This window comes from Sturnira hondurensis, unplaced genomic scaffold, assembly GCF_014824575.4.
Source record: "Sturnira hondurensis isolate 20B ecotype Veracruz unplaced genomic scaffold, ASM1482457v3 Scaffold0005563, whole genome shotgun sequence".
Lineage (NCBI taxonomy): Eukaryota > Metazoa > Chordata > Mammalia > Chiroptera > Phyllostomidae > Sturnira > Sturnira hondurensis.
In genome coordinates this window covers 5,715,190-5,732,229 of record NW_028078194.1, presented here as the reverse complement: position 1 = coordinate 5,732,229, position 17,040 = coordinate 5,715,190, and the positions used below count along the sequence as shown (strand labels likewise).

The 17,040-nt window shown below is 40.3% G+C and overlaps 1 protein-coding gene across 1 annotated transcript in view; it reads right to left on the bottom strand.

The window, feature by feature from the left end:
- HELLS (helicase, lymphoid specific) overlaps positions 1 to 8,595 on the bottom strand; it is a 36,881-nt gene extending 28,286 nt beyond the window's left edge. The window contains exons 1-6 of the mRNA XM_037047405.1: positions 8,432 to 8,595; positions 7,896 to 8,017; positions 2,865 to 2,987; positions 2,334 to 2,390; positions 345 to 381; positions 196 to 260 (exon numbers count right to left, since the gene is read on the bottom strand). Coding sequence (XP_036903300.1) covers positions 196 to 260; positions 345 to 381; positions 2,334 to 2,390; positions 2,865 to 2,987; positions 7,896 to 8,017; positions 8,432 to 8,462 — 435 coding nt within the window. The 5' untranslated portion in view covers positions 8,463 to 8,595. The remainder of the gene's footprint in view (positions 1 to 195; positions 261 to 344; positions 382 to 2,333; positions 2,391 to 2,864; positions 2,988 to 7,895; positions 8,018 to 8,431) is intronic.
- Between the last annotated feature and the right edge of the window lie 8,445 nt (positions 8,596 to 17,040).

Genomic DNA, 17,040 nt, shown 5'->3' with positions numbered 1-17,040 from the left:
TTTTGAGGTTTCAAGAAATTGTAATAATCTGATTAGACCGACCTCATACTCCTTTAACAAACAGGAAGATGATTACCATAACAGCCTCAATAGCCAAGTATAACATAACCACATCCATACAGCTTCAATGTAGTTTAAAACCCCCAAGTTTTTACTCGACATCGACTTAATGTGCCCTTCCCCCTTTAGTTTTACCTCTTTTGACATGACCTCTGAAATATTGTACGATTCATCTTCTCTTCCTCTTTTCTTTCTCATAACTATAAAAAAATTATTTTATTTTTTTATTGCAACTAATGTAAAAATATAAACACATTCTTCAAAATTAGAACAAGTAAATTTACCTGTATTCTCCTCATTTCCATCAATGGAACTTTTACCCTATAGAACAAGGATTTAGAATATTATTTTCCTAAAGACTGCTATGGTAACTATGCATTACAATGAACTAAGTATGTAACCTTTTCCTGTACTTCCCTACTATTCTTATTTATAGCCATACCCCTCTACTTTTCCCCAAAGGTTCTTCTTTACTTAATTTTTTTTAAATTTTACAACAGAAATTTCAAAATTAAGCATATACATCTACTGTATGTTTATGCTGAAGGTATTCGACCAGTATGGTATGTAAGCAATACTAATTTTCAATAAAATTAAAAGTTAAAGACAACTGAACATAGAAGTAAAAGAATACCGACAGAAAGAAAACATTAGTGAGAAGATAAAAAGAGAGGAAGAGATGTTTAAAGGCAATTTGTAACTGAGTTGGAAATGAAGATTAAGGATAGATAACACAGCCCTGGCTGGTGTAGCTCAGTGGATTGAGTGCCAGCCAGCCTGTGAACCAAAGGGTCGCAGGTTCAATTCCCAGTCAGGGAACATGCCTGGGTTGCAGGCCAGGTCCCCAGTTCAGGGCATGCAAGAGGCCACACACTGCCCTGACTGGTGTAGCTCAGTGGATTGAGTGCAGGCCTGCAAACCAAAGGATCGAGGTTGGATTCCCAGTTAGGGCACATGCCTGGGTTGCAGGCCAGTTCCCAGTAGGGGGCACGCAAGAGGCAATCACACATTGATGTTTCTCTCCCTCTTTCTCCCTTCGTTCTGCTCTAAAACTAAATAAATAAAATCCCTAAAAAACAACACAACAAATTCTTCAAAAAGATCACATCTAAAATTTAGGCTATCCCTAAATGACTGCTCTAGCATCTGTAATATTAGTAGATGACTTTCTGCTCCAATTTTGTCCACTGTTGTAGCTATGCACAAGCTACAAATCTAGATTACTGTTATCACGACAAGTTGATGTGATGAGGCTGAATGTACGAAGAAGAAAAAGTAATCATTACAGGGTCCAAAAGTACTGGCCATTTATAAAATGCCTTGCAGTACAATACATTTGCAGATTTTTCCCAGATAAGTCAAATATTTTTTAAGATGTTATTTATTTCCTTTTAGAGGGAGGGGAAGAGGGGAAGGGAAGGAGAAACCTCATAGGTTACCTCTTACACCCCTAACCCAGGCCCTGGCTAGCAACCCAGGAATAGTTCCCTGACCAGGGATTGAACCTGCGACCTTTCGATTCCCAGGTCAGAGCTCAATCCACTGAGCTACACCAGCCAGAGCAAGAAAGTAAAACTTTTTTAAAATTTTATTTTATTTATCTTTAGAGGGGAGGAGAGAGGGAAAGACATATCAATGTATAGTTGACTCTCGTGTGTCCCCTGCTGAGAACTGGCCTGCAACCCAGGCATATGCTGTGACTGGGAATCAAACCGAGATCCCTTAGTTCACAGGCCTGCACTCTATCCACTGAGCTACACCAGCCAGGGCAAGAAAGTAGAGTCTTATATATATGAAATACAGTCCACAGAATAAAATGAAGGAATACTTTTTATTTTTTTTATTTTTTTTTTTAAATACTGAGAAAGTTTTACATGTTCCTATGCAATTTGTAACAAAGACAGATTATCAGATAAAGGTTAAAATGTGATCAATAAAGTTAAAAGAACACGAAGGAGAAGTCATATATCAATTCAATGTTTGTATGTAAAGATATGGGAAACAATGTGGTGATTACCCAGGTGGTGGGGGCTAGGTGGAAATAAGAGAGGGTAAAGGGGGGATAAACAGAGATGAAAAGAAACCTGACTCTGATGAACACACAACACAATATAGGGGTGATGTATTACAGGATTACACACCTGAAACCTATGTAATGTTATTAACCAAAGTCACCCCAATAAATTCAATACAATTAAAAAGAAAACACTGAAGAATTTCTTCAATGTTTAAGGTAACACAAATAACATATTTTATAGCCTACTATACATTACCATAGCAAGTTTGGATGATTCCTTTTTTCTCTCTAATTTCTCTTTCTTCTTCTGTTCCTGTAAAATAAATGTCCTTAGTGTCACAGAAACGCAAAATATAAAATACATCTCAAATAACTTATGTTCATGTAATGGAATGTTTCTCAGCGATAAAAAGAATGACCTACTGAGTAAACAACGTAAGTGAATCTTAAAAATACACTGAACTAAAGAAGCAAGACACAAAGAGTGTTCTTTTCCACATGGCCCCATTTATGAGATATTCTTGAAAAAGGAGTATTAATGTATAGTGACAAAACAGAATCAACAGTTGCCCACAGTCAGGCCTAAGGATTACTAAACAAGGTTAACTTTTGGGAATGATGAAAATGTTCTTTATCTTGATTGCGCTGATGGTCACAGACGTCTACACACTGGTAAATTATTAAACTATAGACTTAAAATATGTGTATAATTATATGTGATTTCTACCTCAATAGAGCTGGTTTTAAAAATGTAAGCTATTAGCTATAATCAATCAGGTATACATACCTCTAATTGTTGCTGTTCCATTTTAGTCAATAAAAATTTAGAGTAGATATTGCTTTTCTCAAGCAAATGTTGAAGTCTACGGTACCGAATATCCACGGACTCCCTATCCCAGCACAAGCGAGCCTATCCAGAGAGAAAACTTACATAATTATTCAAGTTTTCTGACATACACTCATTTTTTACATAAAGTACAACAAAACTGACTAAATAAATGCTCTTTAGGTTTAATATATTTCATATAATTAATTGAAAGTTATTTTAATAATATTAATTCATTTACTAAAAATACTTTTTTCCCCAAACCAAAAACTAGAGTAACTGGAAAAAATACGGTTCTTGGGTTCAAGAGGCAATCTGGTAACATGTGGCTTGCATACGGAAATATTGAAATTTCAGATACTGGGCAGATGGTTACTGGCATCTACTAAGGATCCCTTTTAAAAATATCTGAAATTAAAGTTAGAAAGCAAGTATTTTGTTCAAGTTGGAGTTAAGGTTTTAAACCAAATGAGAAGAAAAACTGTTTTATTTGAAAGAACATTAGACTTGTAAAACATCACTATTAGTGGGACCAGTGCATCCACTTTCAAAATTTTACAACTGTATTGTCAAAACTAGACATTTCAACATGTTCAATCTAGCCACTATTTCCTACAAGCCTTTTCTCTTTTCTCCTGGAGTATTGTGTTCCCCAGAATTCCCCCCGTATCTTTTAGCTTTCTTTTCTTTTTCAGCTCTGTACAACTTCCAATTACAAAGCTCTGCTTTATTACTTTTAAAATTACTGCATGTTACTTTTACACACCATTTATTGATTTCTAAACGTCTACAACAGTGGCTTTACATTGACAAAAGTTTAGTATTTTAAAAGAATATAGCACAGGGCACATGATAGAAAACATAAAAGCAACAAATAGTATAGTCCAATGGCTCACAAGCTTTTTTGTATAGGGTCAAAGTGTAAATATTTAAATATTTCAGCTTTATATGGATCATACTGCAGATACTCAACTCTGCCTTTTTGAAGAGTAGTCATAAACAGTGTGTAAACAAATGAACACAGCTGTTCCAATAAAACTATTTAATCAACAAGTACCACTCAAATCCAGTTCATAATTTGCCAGCCCAGTATAATGTGCACTTAAAGCATTAAGCAGGCTGAAGTGAATCAACTGAGAGTTGTCTTCATTTATTAAAGCCAAATATATGCAAACCCTACCATCAATTCCACCCAAGACACAGTGTGTATGAGAGACACCATCCAGAGATAGAATAATCTAATTAACTTCAATTTAGGGGTTAAAGCTTGAACTTATAAATTAGGTACCACTCTATATTGGTTTATATATAGATATATCGATATATCTAAGGAAGCTTTTCCTTAGATATATAATATATATCACTAGCTTTTCTTTCAAAATAAATTTCTTTTCAATTATAAAAACAATGACAATGAGACAGCTAAGAATAAAAACTACTAAAGTAATACAAGCACATTTCAGAAAAATATTTAAAAATCACTCATATCTTGCCCATGAAGTTAATCTCTGTGAACATCTTATCAAACTATTTTAAGTTCTTTTAGGACAGCCTTTCTTTTACAATTACTAAAATGCTACACTGTAATTACTATAAGGAAGTGGATATTATATGGGGAAATAATTTACTTATGACTTTATAAAAATGAATTCTTAAAATTTTGAAAATTGTTTAAAATTTTATTTTGGGCTAATTTACATGTATTTGCTATCTTAAAAACTATGCAAAATTATACCTTTGTACATTACATACATTAGTAGAGAATTGTATACATTAGTATACATTTTATTTTATTTTTTTTTAAGATTTTATTTATTTATCTTAGAGAGGAAGGGAAGTAGATTGAGAGAGAAATATCAATGTATGGTTGCCTCTCATGCATTCCCTACCAGGAACCAGGAACTGGCCTGCAACCCAGGTATGTACCCTGACTGGGAATCGAACTGCGATCGTGTGGTTCACAGGCTCGTGCTCAATCCACTGAGCTACACCGGCCAGGGCTATTTCAAAATAGTTTTGTAGTAAATCTTATCTACTATTACTTTCTTGACTTTATTTTATAATAGTAAGGTAAATTTTCCACAGATGGAGCTCCATCTGTGGAAAGCACTGAATGCTTGGGCAGGGAGCATTATATCGATGACCAGAATGAAACTATATGCCAACAAGACCAAGCACATAAATTCTCCACTGTCTAACCCATTCTCTCTGCCAACACCAACCCTAAATTCTGAGGGTGGGAGAATTATATTTCAGTTTACACTATATAAACTATTTCCTTTTACTTCTCCTAATTCTTACCACTCCCCCACTTCCGACAGCATTAATGCTACTCTTCAGTATTCTAGACTAACAAAGACTTCTTTCTAAAGGAAATGCAGGTGAAAAGCCCCCAAAAGTAAGAGTAGCATGTGAATGTCAAAGCCATTATCCAGACTCTTCACAATCCTTTAAGTCTTCTAAAGCCAAGTAAATGATTCTCATTAAGGCTTAAACTGGCTCTTCCTCTCTTAAGTACTTCTAAATAATATGCCCATTAATACTGTATTTTCTGAAAAGAAAAGGTATCTTTATACTTCTGACAGTATTTTGACCTCCAAAGACTTGTAGGTAGAAACCCTTACAATTTTTCCCATAATCACCTAGGAAATAATTTATAAATGTCAAGTGCAAAAACTAATTTAAAAAAATTTTAATCAAATTCTTTCAGTACTTGCATAAAAAGACAATCCAATAACCACGAACCACCGAACAAGGTTTTTAGCAAATTACGCCCTTGTGTTGGATTAAAATGGACAGTATGCTTTATTCATGGGACTGAAAGTAGACTAAAAATTGCTATTTTAATTGTACAACTGCTTAAATAGAAAAACAAAACAAAACAAGCTAGCTGTTATATACCTATAACTCAACAATAACAATTCCAAAAAATTTTAGGACTAACTGGAAAATGTTCAAAAACGTTAAAATTTCACTGAAAATATAAGTCATTTTCCCCGAGTTTAAATTTTGATCTCTAATACTTAAATACTATAAATGTTGACAGATCTTTTTCCAAGTGAAAATATTTCTTCCCTCATACTAACACCTTGTGGGAATGTATTCTTACTGTACTTCACTTCCTGTTTCAAATGGTATTTCCTTACCCAACAACATTCATGGGTTATAAAATTGAATGAACACTGCACAAAAATGAAGGTTTTCATCATTCTTACAAACTCTGAAGTTGATACTATTCCAGGCACTCGCCCCAGGATTCCTCCTTAAAAACTCTGGTTTAAGTACAGTTTATTTTTTGTAATCTTTTCTATATTATGTAATAAATAATAAAATCTTTTTACCATACATAGAAATTCAATAAACATTTATTACTAGGTGCAGAGCCTACAAAAACAAAACAGTTAAGTGGTGTGCCCTTAAGAAACAAAGTGAGAAAGTCAAAAAAGTAATGCTAATACTATGAATAAAGTACTCTGGAAATTCAGAGAACAAGGGAAGGTGATTCAAGGTCAACCTCTCCATTCTATTAAAATTTGTTAACACCTTGGTCGGGTGGCTCAGTTGGTTGCAGCATCATCCCTGAAAACCAAAAGGTGGTTCCATCCTCAGTGGGGACACATGCAGAAGGCAACTGATCAACATTTCTGACATAGATGTCTCTCTCAAATTGGTGACTACGTCCTCGGGTAAGGGGTTTAAAAAAACAACACAATTTGTCAACATTATGGTCAACTGCGGTGATCAGTAACAGAAGAATCCATATTACTGGGATAATAGCAGTTGCATAGCAGAGTGGTTAAAAAGTGTGATGAATTCTGGAACCTCATGACCAACATTACAATTCTGGTTCTGCCACTTACTAGCTGTGGAGACCTAGGCCACCTGTAAATGCTGCCATTTCCTCATCTGTAAAATGGGGTGAAAATAGAACCTACTTCACAGCATATTTAGTGAAAATAATAGTTTATACTAGTAATTAAACTAGTATGGTTAACAGTAATCTTGCTTAACAACACCACCTATTTTATAGAATAGCTGAGGATTCATTGAGTAGATACGTGTTTAGCATTCAGAACAGTGCCTCACAACAAATGCACGAGGTGTTGACAATATGAAAAATCACTGCTGTTGACATAAAACTACAGGGAACCATCTGATTCATTACTTATCTTTGGAGTTCATTACTTTCCAATATAAATAGTTTTTTTAATTCCAGGGAATTAATTCAACTCTGTGTATTCCCTTAGAGGGTCTAGGGTTAAGGACACGAACTGTGGAGACAGGCACAGTTCTGATCCGAGTTCATCAATATGTGGCCCTCAAGCACCTAAGTTTTGTCTTATGTAAACAGAGATGTCAAAAGTACCTCTATCGTCCCAATATTGGGAGGTCTAAGTGAATTATTACAAGACAATCACTCGCGGGGCAGTAGGTAAGAGCTGGTGGCTAGACAGCAATCTTTTTCTTGCATATGCAGAAATTAGGCAGGAGGGCGGGCCTTTATTATTTAAGTGAAATGTATTTCAGAATTTTTTCAAAAAGTTAAAAACTTCTTTTAGTAACCTACAGCATACTGCACGTGTGAAAACCACAAGTAAAGCAACTTACGGCACATCAGTTGAACCTTAAGAATCTCCCCTAGGAGCAGTCCGAGAAAACAAAAAAGCAAGTCGATCACTCAGGTGGAAACCTGCGCCAAAAGAACTATCAACTTTGGAAGAATTATAACGGCTAACACCACGCAACTTGAAATGCTCACTTCAGGGACGTGAGGCCACGATAGAGCCCCAAATTCTCTCTCACAGAAGCACCCTGCAAAGTGCGTGCAAAAGTTTCTCAAAGAGAGCATCTGTAAACACACGCAAGATGAGTAACAAAGTCCGTTTTTAAAATTTACGGGGGGGAAACCGAGGAACACAAACCGCATCCCCGAGGAAGCAGCATCAGGTTACCAGCGGCTTGCAGGCCGACGAACTTCATTCCTGAAGTTACCTTTTCTAGCATCTTCCGCTCCCTCTCGAGCCCAGCAGCCTCAAGGTGCTCTTCCTCCTCTAGCATGGCTGGGGTAATCACGGCAGGCTCCGGCTCTTCCACTCTCTCGGGAGCCAGGGGCCCTGGGGAGGAAGACGGCTCCCAAATTGCAGTTTTTAAAAATTTACCAAGTACTCAACTCCCACATAAAAACCTTCCCCTCCCTCCCAGATGCATTCCAGACAAATGTCTAACATCCATGGAGAGACGCCCGCATCACCTGGGAAGAGATACCCCAGGTTTTCACAATGTCAACAAGTCACCTGGACCCCGGTTTACCAATCGGAGACCTCGGGAAAATGCAGCTCTCCCCGTGCAAAAATCTCCTATATCGCGCACCCCCCAACTCACTCTTAACAGTTTCTTCCTCCTTTTTCTCGTCATTCTATGCCCGGGGTAAGCTTTCCCCTCACAGTTTCAGCTGCGGCTTCCATGCTGCGGCCCCCTCTGCCCTGGACGCCACTGCCCGTACCCAGGGAAAGATTCTCCTCACTCACCGTCGCTGCCTTTGGGCTGTTGGGCGGGCATGGCCGGACACACAACACTCTGGTACAAGGTCTCCTCCTCTGGAACTGCAACGCTCGCGCGCCACAGCCTCTCAGCTGCTGCCCGCCCGAATCTCCTCTGCAAGTCCCAGCGAAAGGAAAAAAAGCGCGCTTCTCTTTCGCGGGGAAACAACGTCATCCCGCGATACTTCGTGCTCCCCGCCCCAACCGCGCCCCAGCCTCCCGCGGTGCGAGATTTGGTTCAGAAAAAACCCACCTGGGTGATGGTTAGCATTTATTTAGATTTCCGTCTTCGGGGAACTGCTTTGTGCTGAAGTCAGCATTTAATTAGCTGTGATAGTGGGCGAGTCTGCCTACTGTGGAGAGCCCAGTTTCCTCGCGTGCTGGGTGATACTTGAAAATAGCTCTCTTAACAGTTTTGCAAAGCACCTGCACACACTGGCTGATGTGGGTAAACTCCCGGAACTGATGATCCTTTGGGGTAGTAAATATGTACGAGTACCCACGTGAGGATATGAGAAACAAATATTGCCAAGCTCGCCTGCCATCTGCAGTTAAAATTTTGAGTGAAAATTCCCCAAAAGGACCCAGAAAATAAATTTTTTGTGGGCGGGATGGTAGAGAAAAATAGTAAATCAACAATAAGGTAGAGTTCAAGAAAGTTGTTTCAGGGTCAGGGAGAACTGGATGCAGTGATAAACCAAGCGTTGAGGCCAGTAGAAAAGTAAAATTTGTTAATTCAATATACCAATAATTAGGGTGGGTGCAGGGTTTTTCTTGTCTTTGGTGGCTTCAGCCTTCAATCCCTTCCCCCCTTTCATGACTGCAACCCATTTGTAAGAGGGTGCAGCCAGGGAGGCTTTGAAAGAATTTGCAGTGGGGGCCAGAACTCAGGGTGTCCAGGAAATAGTAAAAAATATGAGATGTCCTCACCCCCACAAGTCTGAGCTGGGGGGGATGGGATACATGGAGCAGGGCCATAGAGTTGTTTTGCATAGCAACAGTTTTGCAGATAACCTCTAGAATGGTCATTTAACATATCTATAACCTTTAACTGGTTTCATAGATACGTTAAATAGCTGTGGCCATGATTTGAGCCAGGGAAAAGAGAATCATTTCCACTCAAGATGTAACTGGGAGGCAACTCCCCAGCCCTCCTTACAGTGCCTGCGTGAGACCTTGGAGACGATTGGCTCCACACCATGGGGCCATGCCAGCCCAGACTCACTATGGCAGCCCAGTAAAGCTGGGAGGATATGAGAGTCCTGGCAGGTGTAGCCCTCTGTGGGAAGAGTCAGAAATGGGACTGCCAAGGAAGATTGGCTTGGGTATTTAAAGGCAGATGCAGCAGCCATTGAAGAGAGAACCACGCGTTTTTGGCCAGAATGGGGACTCTCAAAGCCATGTGAGAATCACCATGTAGCTTTAGCAAAGAGAACCACATGGCTTTGGCCAGAGTGGGGGGACCCCCCCCCCCCGCCCAGCCATGAGAAGAATCATCATGCAGCTTTAGCAGAGAACCACCAGGTGGTTTTCTATTTCTTTTCCTGAGATACGGTACCTTGGACTGGGCAAAGGGTGAAAGAAGGACTGTGTGTGTTTGTGGGTGTTTTAAGGAACTTTGGGATTTTGATGAAGACATTATGTCATTACTCAAGTCTGAATAACTTGAATAAATGATTCCTTTCCTTTTTACCAGTCTCTAACATGGAGAGCTATAATTCACTGGGGAAGGGAAAGGTGAACCTAGTACAGGGGGACCCCAGGGAAAGGGGGTCAACTAGGTAACACTGTGGGACCCCCTTCCCTGGCGGCCAATCCGGGAAAACCATGAGAGACCACGTGTGCAGTAGCTTTACAACTACTTGTCACAGTAAGAGCCTGCCAAAACTAGCCAGGAAGGATCCGCCCTATAAGAATAGAGTCCCTTCAGCCCATGAGGTCAATCTCTGCTTGGAGTTGGCCTGCTCCCATGTTCTCTGCTATAAAGTCTGGGTGTTCGGTTCAAATCTTTGTTCCAATCAACAAGAACCTGGTTACCTGTGCCCACCTGTGACACTTTGAACAGTTTCCTGTTTTCCCCTTCCCTGTACCTCAGAATTTATGGTATGCCTGCCATGTAACTACCTGTTTCCTTCATTTCTGACTCCCACAACTTTAATAATTGAATTTGTACAAAATCTATGGATTTACAGTGCACATCTGTCATAACCCTCTTCAGCAACCTTCATAACAGAGATTAGCAGAGATTACTTTTATTCCTACACTATACTGAAAAAAAACCGATGTTTAGAGAAAAATTGGCTTCTCTAGAAGACTGCAGTCACTTCCCAATACAACAGGAGTCAAACCCAGGTCTTTTGACTCCTCTTTCAGTATTTTTAAAAAAATTTTATTGCATTTATTTGGATGACATTGGTTAATAAAATTGTTTCAAGTGTACAGTTCAATAATACATCATCTGTATATTTTATTGTGTTCACCATCCAAAATTAAGTCTCTTCCCCATGATTCAGTATTATTTTAAGATAAAATGTTGCCTCAATTAATAATCACTCTTAAATCCTACTTCATTCTAATCAAGGACAATAGCTACCAGTCTCACTTCACATAAGATTTTTGACCTTCATCAAACCACCCTCCAAAATTTCTTCCTTCCTGACTTTTGAAGTACTGCTTTGTTTTTCCCTAACGTATTGAAAAATGTTTCCTTGGTCCTTCTTTTGAATTCGAATGTGGCCCACTTTCCAAATTTTTCCTGTCTGCTGTTTTTCTCTATTTGTTCCTTGTAGCAACTACTGTACAGGCTTTATGCTCAGATCAAGTCTGACAGTCTCCCTTCTAATTCATCAGAGAGAGTGGGGAAGATTTGCCCCAACACCCATGAGCTAGATAGAATTCAAGACAATTTCATCTGATTCTCAAAGGACAGACATCTCATGTAACATCTGGCCCTACATTTGTCAATGTGAAGTTCACTGTTGCATTTCCTGACCTTGGTTTGCCATTGTGCAGACCTTCAACTATATTTAAATGTCTTCTGGACACTAGGAAATTTTCTAACTGAATAGCAATGAACAACACAGACAAGATTCCTGTTGCTATGGAATTTACCTAAATGTGTGTGGGAGGGAGTGTGTGTGACATACTCTGCAAAATATTGGGTGGCCATTCAACCTAACCGGGTACTTACTTGAGACTGGGTAATCAGGTTACTTGAGGAAGTGACAGACATTCAAGGTGAGAACCAATGTCCAGCAGTCAGCTATCCCAGGGATAGTCCAAGAGTAGTCAAAGAATCTACAGCTGGTACAAAGAGGCTAAAGCAGGAATAAGATTATTAGAAGGCCAGTATGATAGAAGCAGAATTGGCAAGGGGGAGTGCCACAAAAACAGGAAAACCATCCGGACGAGGCACTGATATTTTCTTCTTAGATGTTATATGTCATTATTTTTCCCTACCCATACTAAATGTCTTCCTCTTCTAGAATCCTTTCCATATTAACAGCTTCACCATTCATCCCATCATAAAAGTAGGAAAAAAATCCAAAAACCAAAATGACTGCTCCCTCTTGCTTAAATGGGACCCTTGCTCCCTCTTGCTCAGAGGACCCTACTTTCTGCCTACCTCACACACTAAGCAATAGCTAAAAGAACTCTCCTTTCAGATTCCTAACACCACATTTACAACCTGCCTGCATCTTAAAACCTTTTCCTGTCTGTCTGTTTCCCTCCAGTTATGCTCTAGATCCATCCCCCTATAATCTATTCAGGAATCTTAAGATTACCCATTACCCATTCTATTTCTCAAACCTTTACTTAACACTTTCCATTCATATTTAAATATTCAAATCTCTTCCATCTTAAAGTTAAGGGGCAATCTCTATTCCCATCAATTTATTATCTGCTCTTTTCCTTTTTACAGCCTCCTTGAGATTCATCTACATTAGCAATTTTTAATTTTCCTGCCTCCCACTGACTCTTCAACCACTTGTCTGGCTGCCCCAGTCAAAACACACCACAGTAACTAAGGAAATCGGTAACCTACATGATGTGAAATTTAATGAACAACTCTTTTTAAAAAATCTTGCCCTGGCTGGTGTAGCTCAGTGGATTGAGCATAGGCCTGTGAACCAGAAGATGGCGGTTCAATTCCCCATCAGGGCACATGCCCGGGTTGCAGGCCAGTTCCTAGCAGGGGCCAGTTCCCAGCAGGGGATGCACCCAAAGCAACCATACATTGATATTTCTCTCCTCTCCTTCCCTTCCCTTCTAAAGATAAATAAATAACAATTTTTTAAAAAAGAAAATAAAAATCTTTTTTTAATCTTAGTTTTTTAAAAAATTTTATTTATTTATCTTTTTTAGAGAGGAAGGGAAGGAGAGAAGAAGAGAAATATCAGTATATGGTTGCCTCTCATGAGTCCCCTGCCGGGAACTGGCCGGCAACCCAGGCATGTGCCCTGACTGGGAATCAAACCTCGATCATGTGGTTCGAAGGCCCCTGCTCAATCCACTGAGCTACACCAGCCAGGGCGAAAATAAAAATCTTTATTGACTGATTTGAGAGAGAAATGAAGGGAGAGAGTGAGAAACATCCAATTGTTGTTCCACCCATCTATGCATTCACTGGTTGATCCCTGACCACATATCAGCACACAACCCTGGTGTATCTGTATTGTAACAGGGCACAGCCAAGATGGGGCCCCCCAAAAAAACAGATTTGGAATGGGGCCCAGAACTCAAGGTGTCCAGGAAATATTAGAAAGACATATAAGATGTCCTCACCCCTTACCCCCCAACTGGTATCAGTTGGGGGAAGGGACAAATGGAGCAGGGCCATTGAGAGTTGTTTTGCATGGCAACAATTTTGCAGATAACCTCTAGAATGCTCATTTAATATAACATTTAACTGGTTTCATAGATATGTTAAATAGCTGTGGCCATACTTTGAGCCAGGGAGAAGGGAGTGACTCCCACCCAGGATGTAATTGGTAGGCAATATTCCCTGGATACAGCACATGCGTGAGAGCTTGGAGCTGATTGGATCCATGCCATGGGGCCACACCTGCCCCAACTCACTATAGCAGCCCAGTAAAGCTGGGAGAATATGGGAGTCCTGGCAGTGTAACGGATTGTAGGAGGAGTCAGAAATGGAGCTGCAAAGGAGGACTGGCGTGGGGATTTAAACACAGATATGGCAGCCATTGAAGGAAGAGGCATGCGGTTTAGGGCAGAGTTAGGACCCTCTCTTGCCCAGGTTAAAGGGAGAACCACAGGATTCTGGCAGAGTGGGGGACCCTCACAGCTGTGTGAAGGGGAGAGCCACACGGTTTTGGCCAGAGTACAGACCCCTGCAGCTCTGGTAGAAGAGGCCCACGTGGCTTTGGGGTGCTCCCTTTGGCTTCGTGGCCTGGGAAGCAGGAGAAAGTTTGCCTGGAAAAATGGGTACAAAGAACTCTTTGCCTGTAGACCCTGAGAAGGCGCCACATGGCTTTGGAGTAATTAGAGATCCTGCCTGGACAGCAACACAGCTGACAGTGCCAGCGGCCTGAAACACAGATGTGTGCTTCTTTTCCTGATATATGGTACCCCAAATCAGGGCAGGGGGGAAGAAAGCGCTGTGGGCGTCTATGGTTATCCTAAAGGACTTTGATATTTTAATGGGGAAACTGGGTCACTACTTGAAGTCTATATAGCTTTAAATAAACCTTTCCTTTCTTTTTCACAAATCTCTGCCATTAAGAGATGTCTTTCCAATTGGTGGCAGACAGACCAGCCCAGCAGGTATTAGTACACTGTCCTTGGGAGGGGCCCCTGTTCTCTGTAACAGTTTTTGGCATCCCTGGGTGGGCCAAATATTGCCTCCCCCTCCTTGGACCTCTGTTGGGTAACAGTATGGTGCTCCAACCAACTGAGGTACCCAGCCAGTGCTTAATGTGCATCTCAGTCCTAATCTCAACCTCACTGCAACGAAAGATAAACAAAGTATTTTTTAAAAGAAAGAAGGCAAAAGAGCCCTGGCTTGTGTGGCTTGGTTGGTTGACATGTTCTACAGTAGGACCAACAGGTCATTGATTCTATTCCCAGTCAGGGAACAGGCCCAGGTTGCAGGTTTGATCCCTAGTTGGGATGCAAAGGAGGAAGCAACCAACTGGTGTTTCTCTTCCCCTTCCTGTTTCTGTCTCTCTAAAAGCAATGAAAAAACATGTCCTTGGGTAAAAATTTTAAAAAATATATGTTTTAAATGACACAGTATTTCTGACCTCAGAGTTTATAATGTATTGAAAACAATAGACAAACAACTATAGAAAACAATGTCAGCTGGTGATAATAGTGATAATAGATACTATAAGGAAATATGAAGCAGAGTAAGGTCATGAGAATGATAAAGATATTTACAGAAAACCTGACTCTGAGGAAGTGACATCAAGCAGGAGTCTGAATGAAAGAGAATATAAGTCATACAAAGTCCTAGGCAAAAACATTACAGAGGAAACAGCAGGGTTGGCAGATTCAGAAATGACAAGAAATCCATCAGGCCTAGAGCTGAGTTAATAAGTTTAGTAGTAGTTGAAATTGTAGAGGCAGGCAGAGGCCAAGAATAGCTAGGACCTTGTAGAGCAGGGTAAAGAATGGGTTTTTGTTATGAGGAATGCCACGAGAGGGTCTTGGTAAGGAAATGATAGAATTTATGATCTTTCAAAAGATCATAAATCATGTGTAATTAAAAGTTTGATGAGAGACTGCCAGCCAAGATGGAGCCATAGGTAGACACACTGTGCCTCCTCCCACAACCAAAAGAACGACAACAACAAATTTAAAACCAAAAACACAACCAGAACTGTCAGGAAAATCAAACTGTATGGAAGGCTGACAAACAAGGAGTTAAAGAAGAAATATTCATCCACACTGGTAGGAGGGGCAGAGACGGGCAGCCCGGCAGAGAGGACTCCAGGCAAGGTGGCAGCTAGCAGGCAAGGCAGCCATTGGCGGACCCAGCAAGGTGGTGGATTATGGACTGGGCGGTCCCACATTCACGTGCAGATAAACCGGGAGGAACAACTGGGGAGCAAGACAGACTGTGCAAACCAGGGTTCCAGCCCAGGGAAATAAAGCCTCAAACCTCTGATTGGAAACACTGGTGGGGTTTGAGGCAGCAGCAGGAGAAACTCCAGGCCTCACAGGAGAGTTCATTGGAGAGATCACTGGAGAGACCCACAGGGTTCTAGAACGAACACAAACCCACCCACCTGGGAATCAGCACCAGAAGGGCCCAGTTTGCTTGTGGAAAGCAGGGAAAGTGACTGAAAATCTGCAGAGAGCACAGCAAAAGGTATTGTTCCTCTTGAATCCCTCCCCGACACACAGCATCACAACATAGTGAAAATTGGTGAATACCTAAGGCTCCACCCCTTACTACACAACTGGCCAGCAGAGACCAAAAAAATAAATAAATAAAAATTTTGACCCAAATTAAATAACAAATCAAAGCTCAAGAAAAAAATACAACTAAGCAACAAAGAGATAGCCGACCTATCAGATAAGCAATTCGAAACACTGGTAATCAGGATGCTCACAGAATTGGTTGAATTTGGTCATAAATTAGATGAAAAAGTGAAAAGCCTATGCTAAGTGAAATAAAGGAAAATGTACAGGGAACCAACAGTGGCAGGAAGAAAACAGGGACTCAAATCAATGGTGGGGACCAGAAGAAAGAAACATTCAACAAGAACAGAATGAAGGAACAAGAATTCAAAAAAGTGAGGAGAGGCTTAGGAATTTCTAGGACATCTTTAAATGTTCCAACATCCAAATCATAGGAGTGCCAGAAGGAGAAGAGGAAGACCAAGGAATTGAAAACTTATTTGAACAAATAATGGAGAACTTCCCCAATATGGCAAAGGAAATGGACTTTAAGGAAGTCCAGTAAGCTCAGAGAGTCCCAAAGAAGTTGAACCCAAGGAGGAACACACCAAGGCACATCATAATTACATTGGCCAAGATGGAAGATAAGGAGAGAACCTTAAAAGCAGCAAGAGATAGCTCTAGCTGGTGTAGCTCAGTGGACTGAGCACGGGCCTGTGAACCAAAGAACTGCAGTTCAATTTCCAGTCAGGGCACATGCCTGGGTTGCAGGCCAGTTCCCAGCAGGGGACACATGAGAAGCAACCATACGTTGATATTTCTCTTCCTCTCTCCTTCCCTTCCCCTCTAAAGATAAATAAATATAATCTTCTTTTAAAAAGTTTTTTTAAAAAGCAGCAAGAGAAAAGGAGACAGTTAACTACAAAGGAGTGCCCATAAGATGATCAGCTGATTTCTCAAAAGAAACCTTTTTCAGGCAAGAAGGGACTGGAAAGAAGTATTCAAAGTCATGAAAGGCAAGGACCTCATCCAGGGTTACTCTATCCAGCAAAGCTTTCATTTAGAATAGAAGGGCAGATATAGTGCTTCTCAGATAAGGTCAAGTTCAAGGAGTTCATCATCACCAAGCCCTTATTTTATGAACTGTTAAAGGGACTTACCTAAGAAAAGGAAGATAAAAATATATACACTAAAATGACAACAAACTCACAGTTATTAACAACCACACCTAA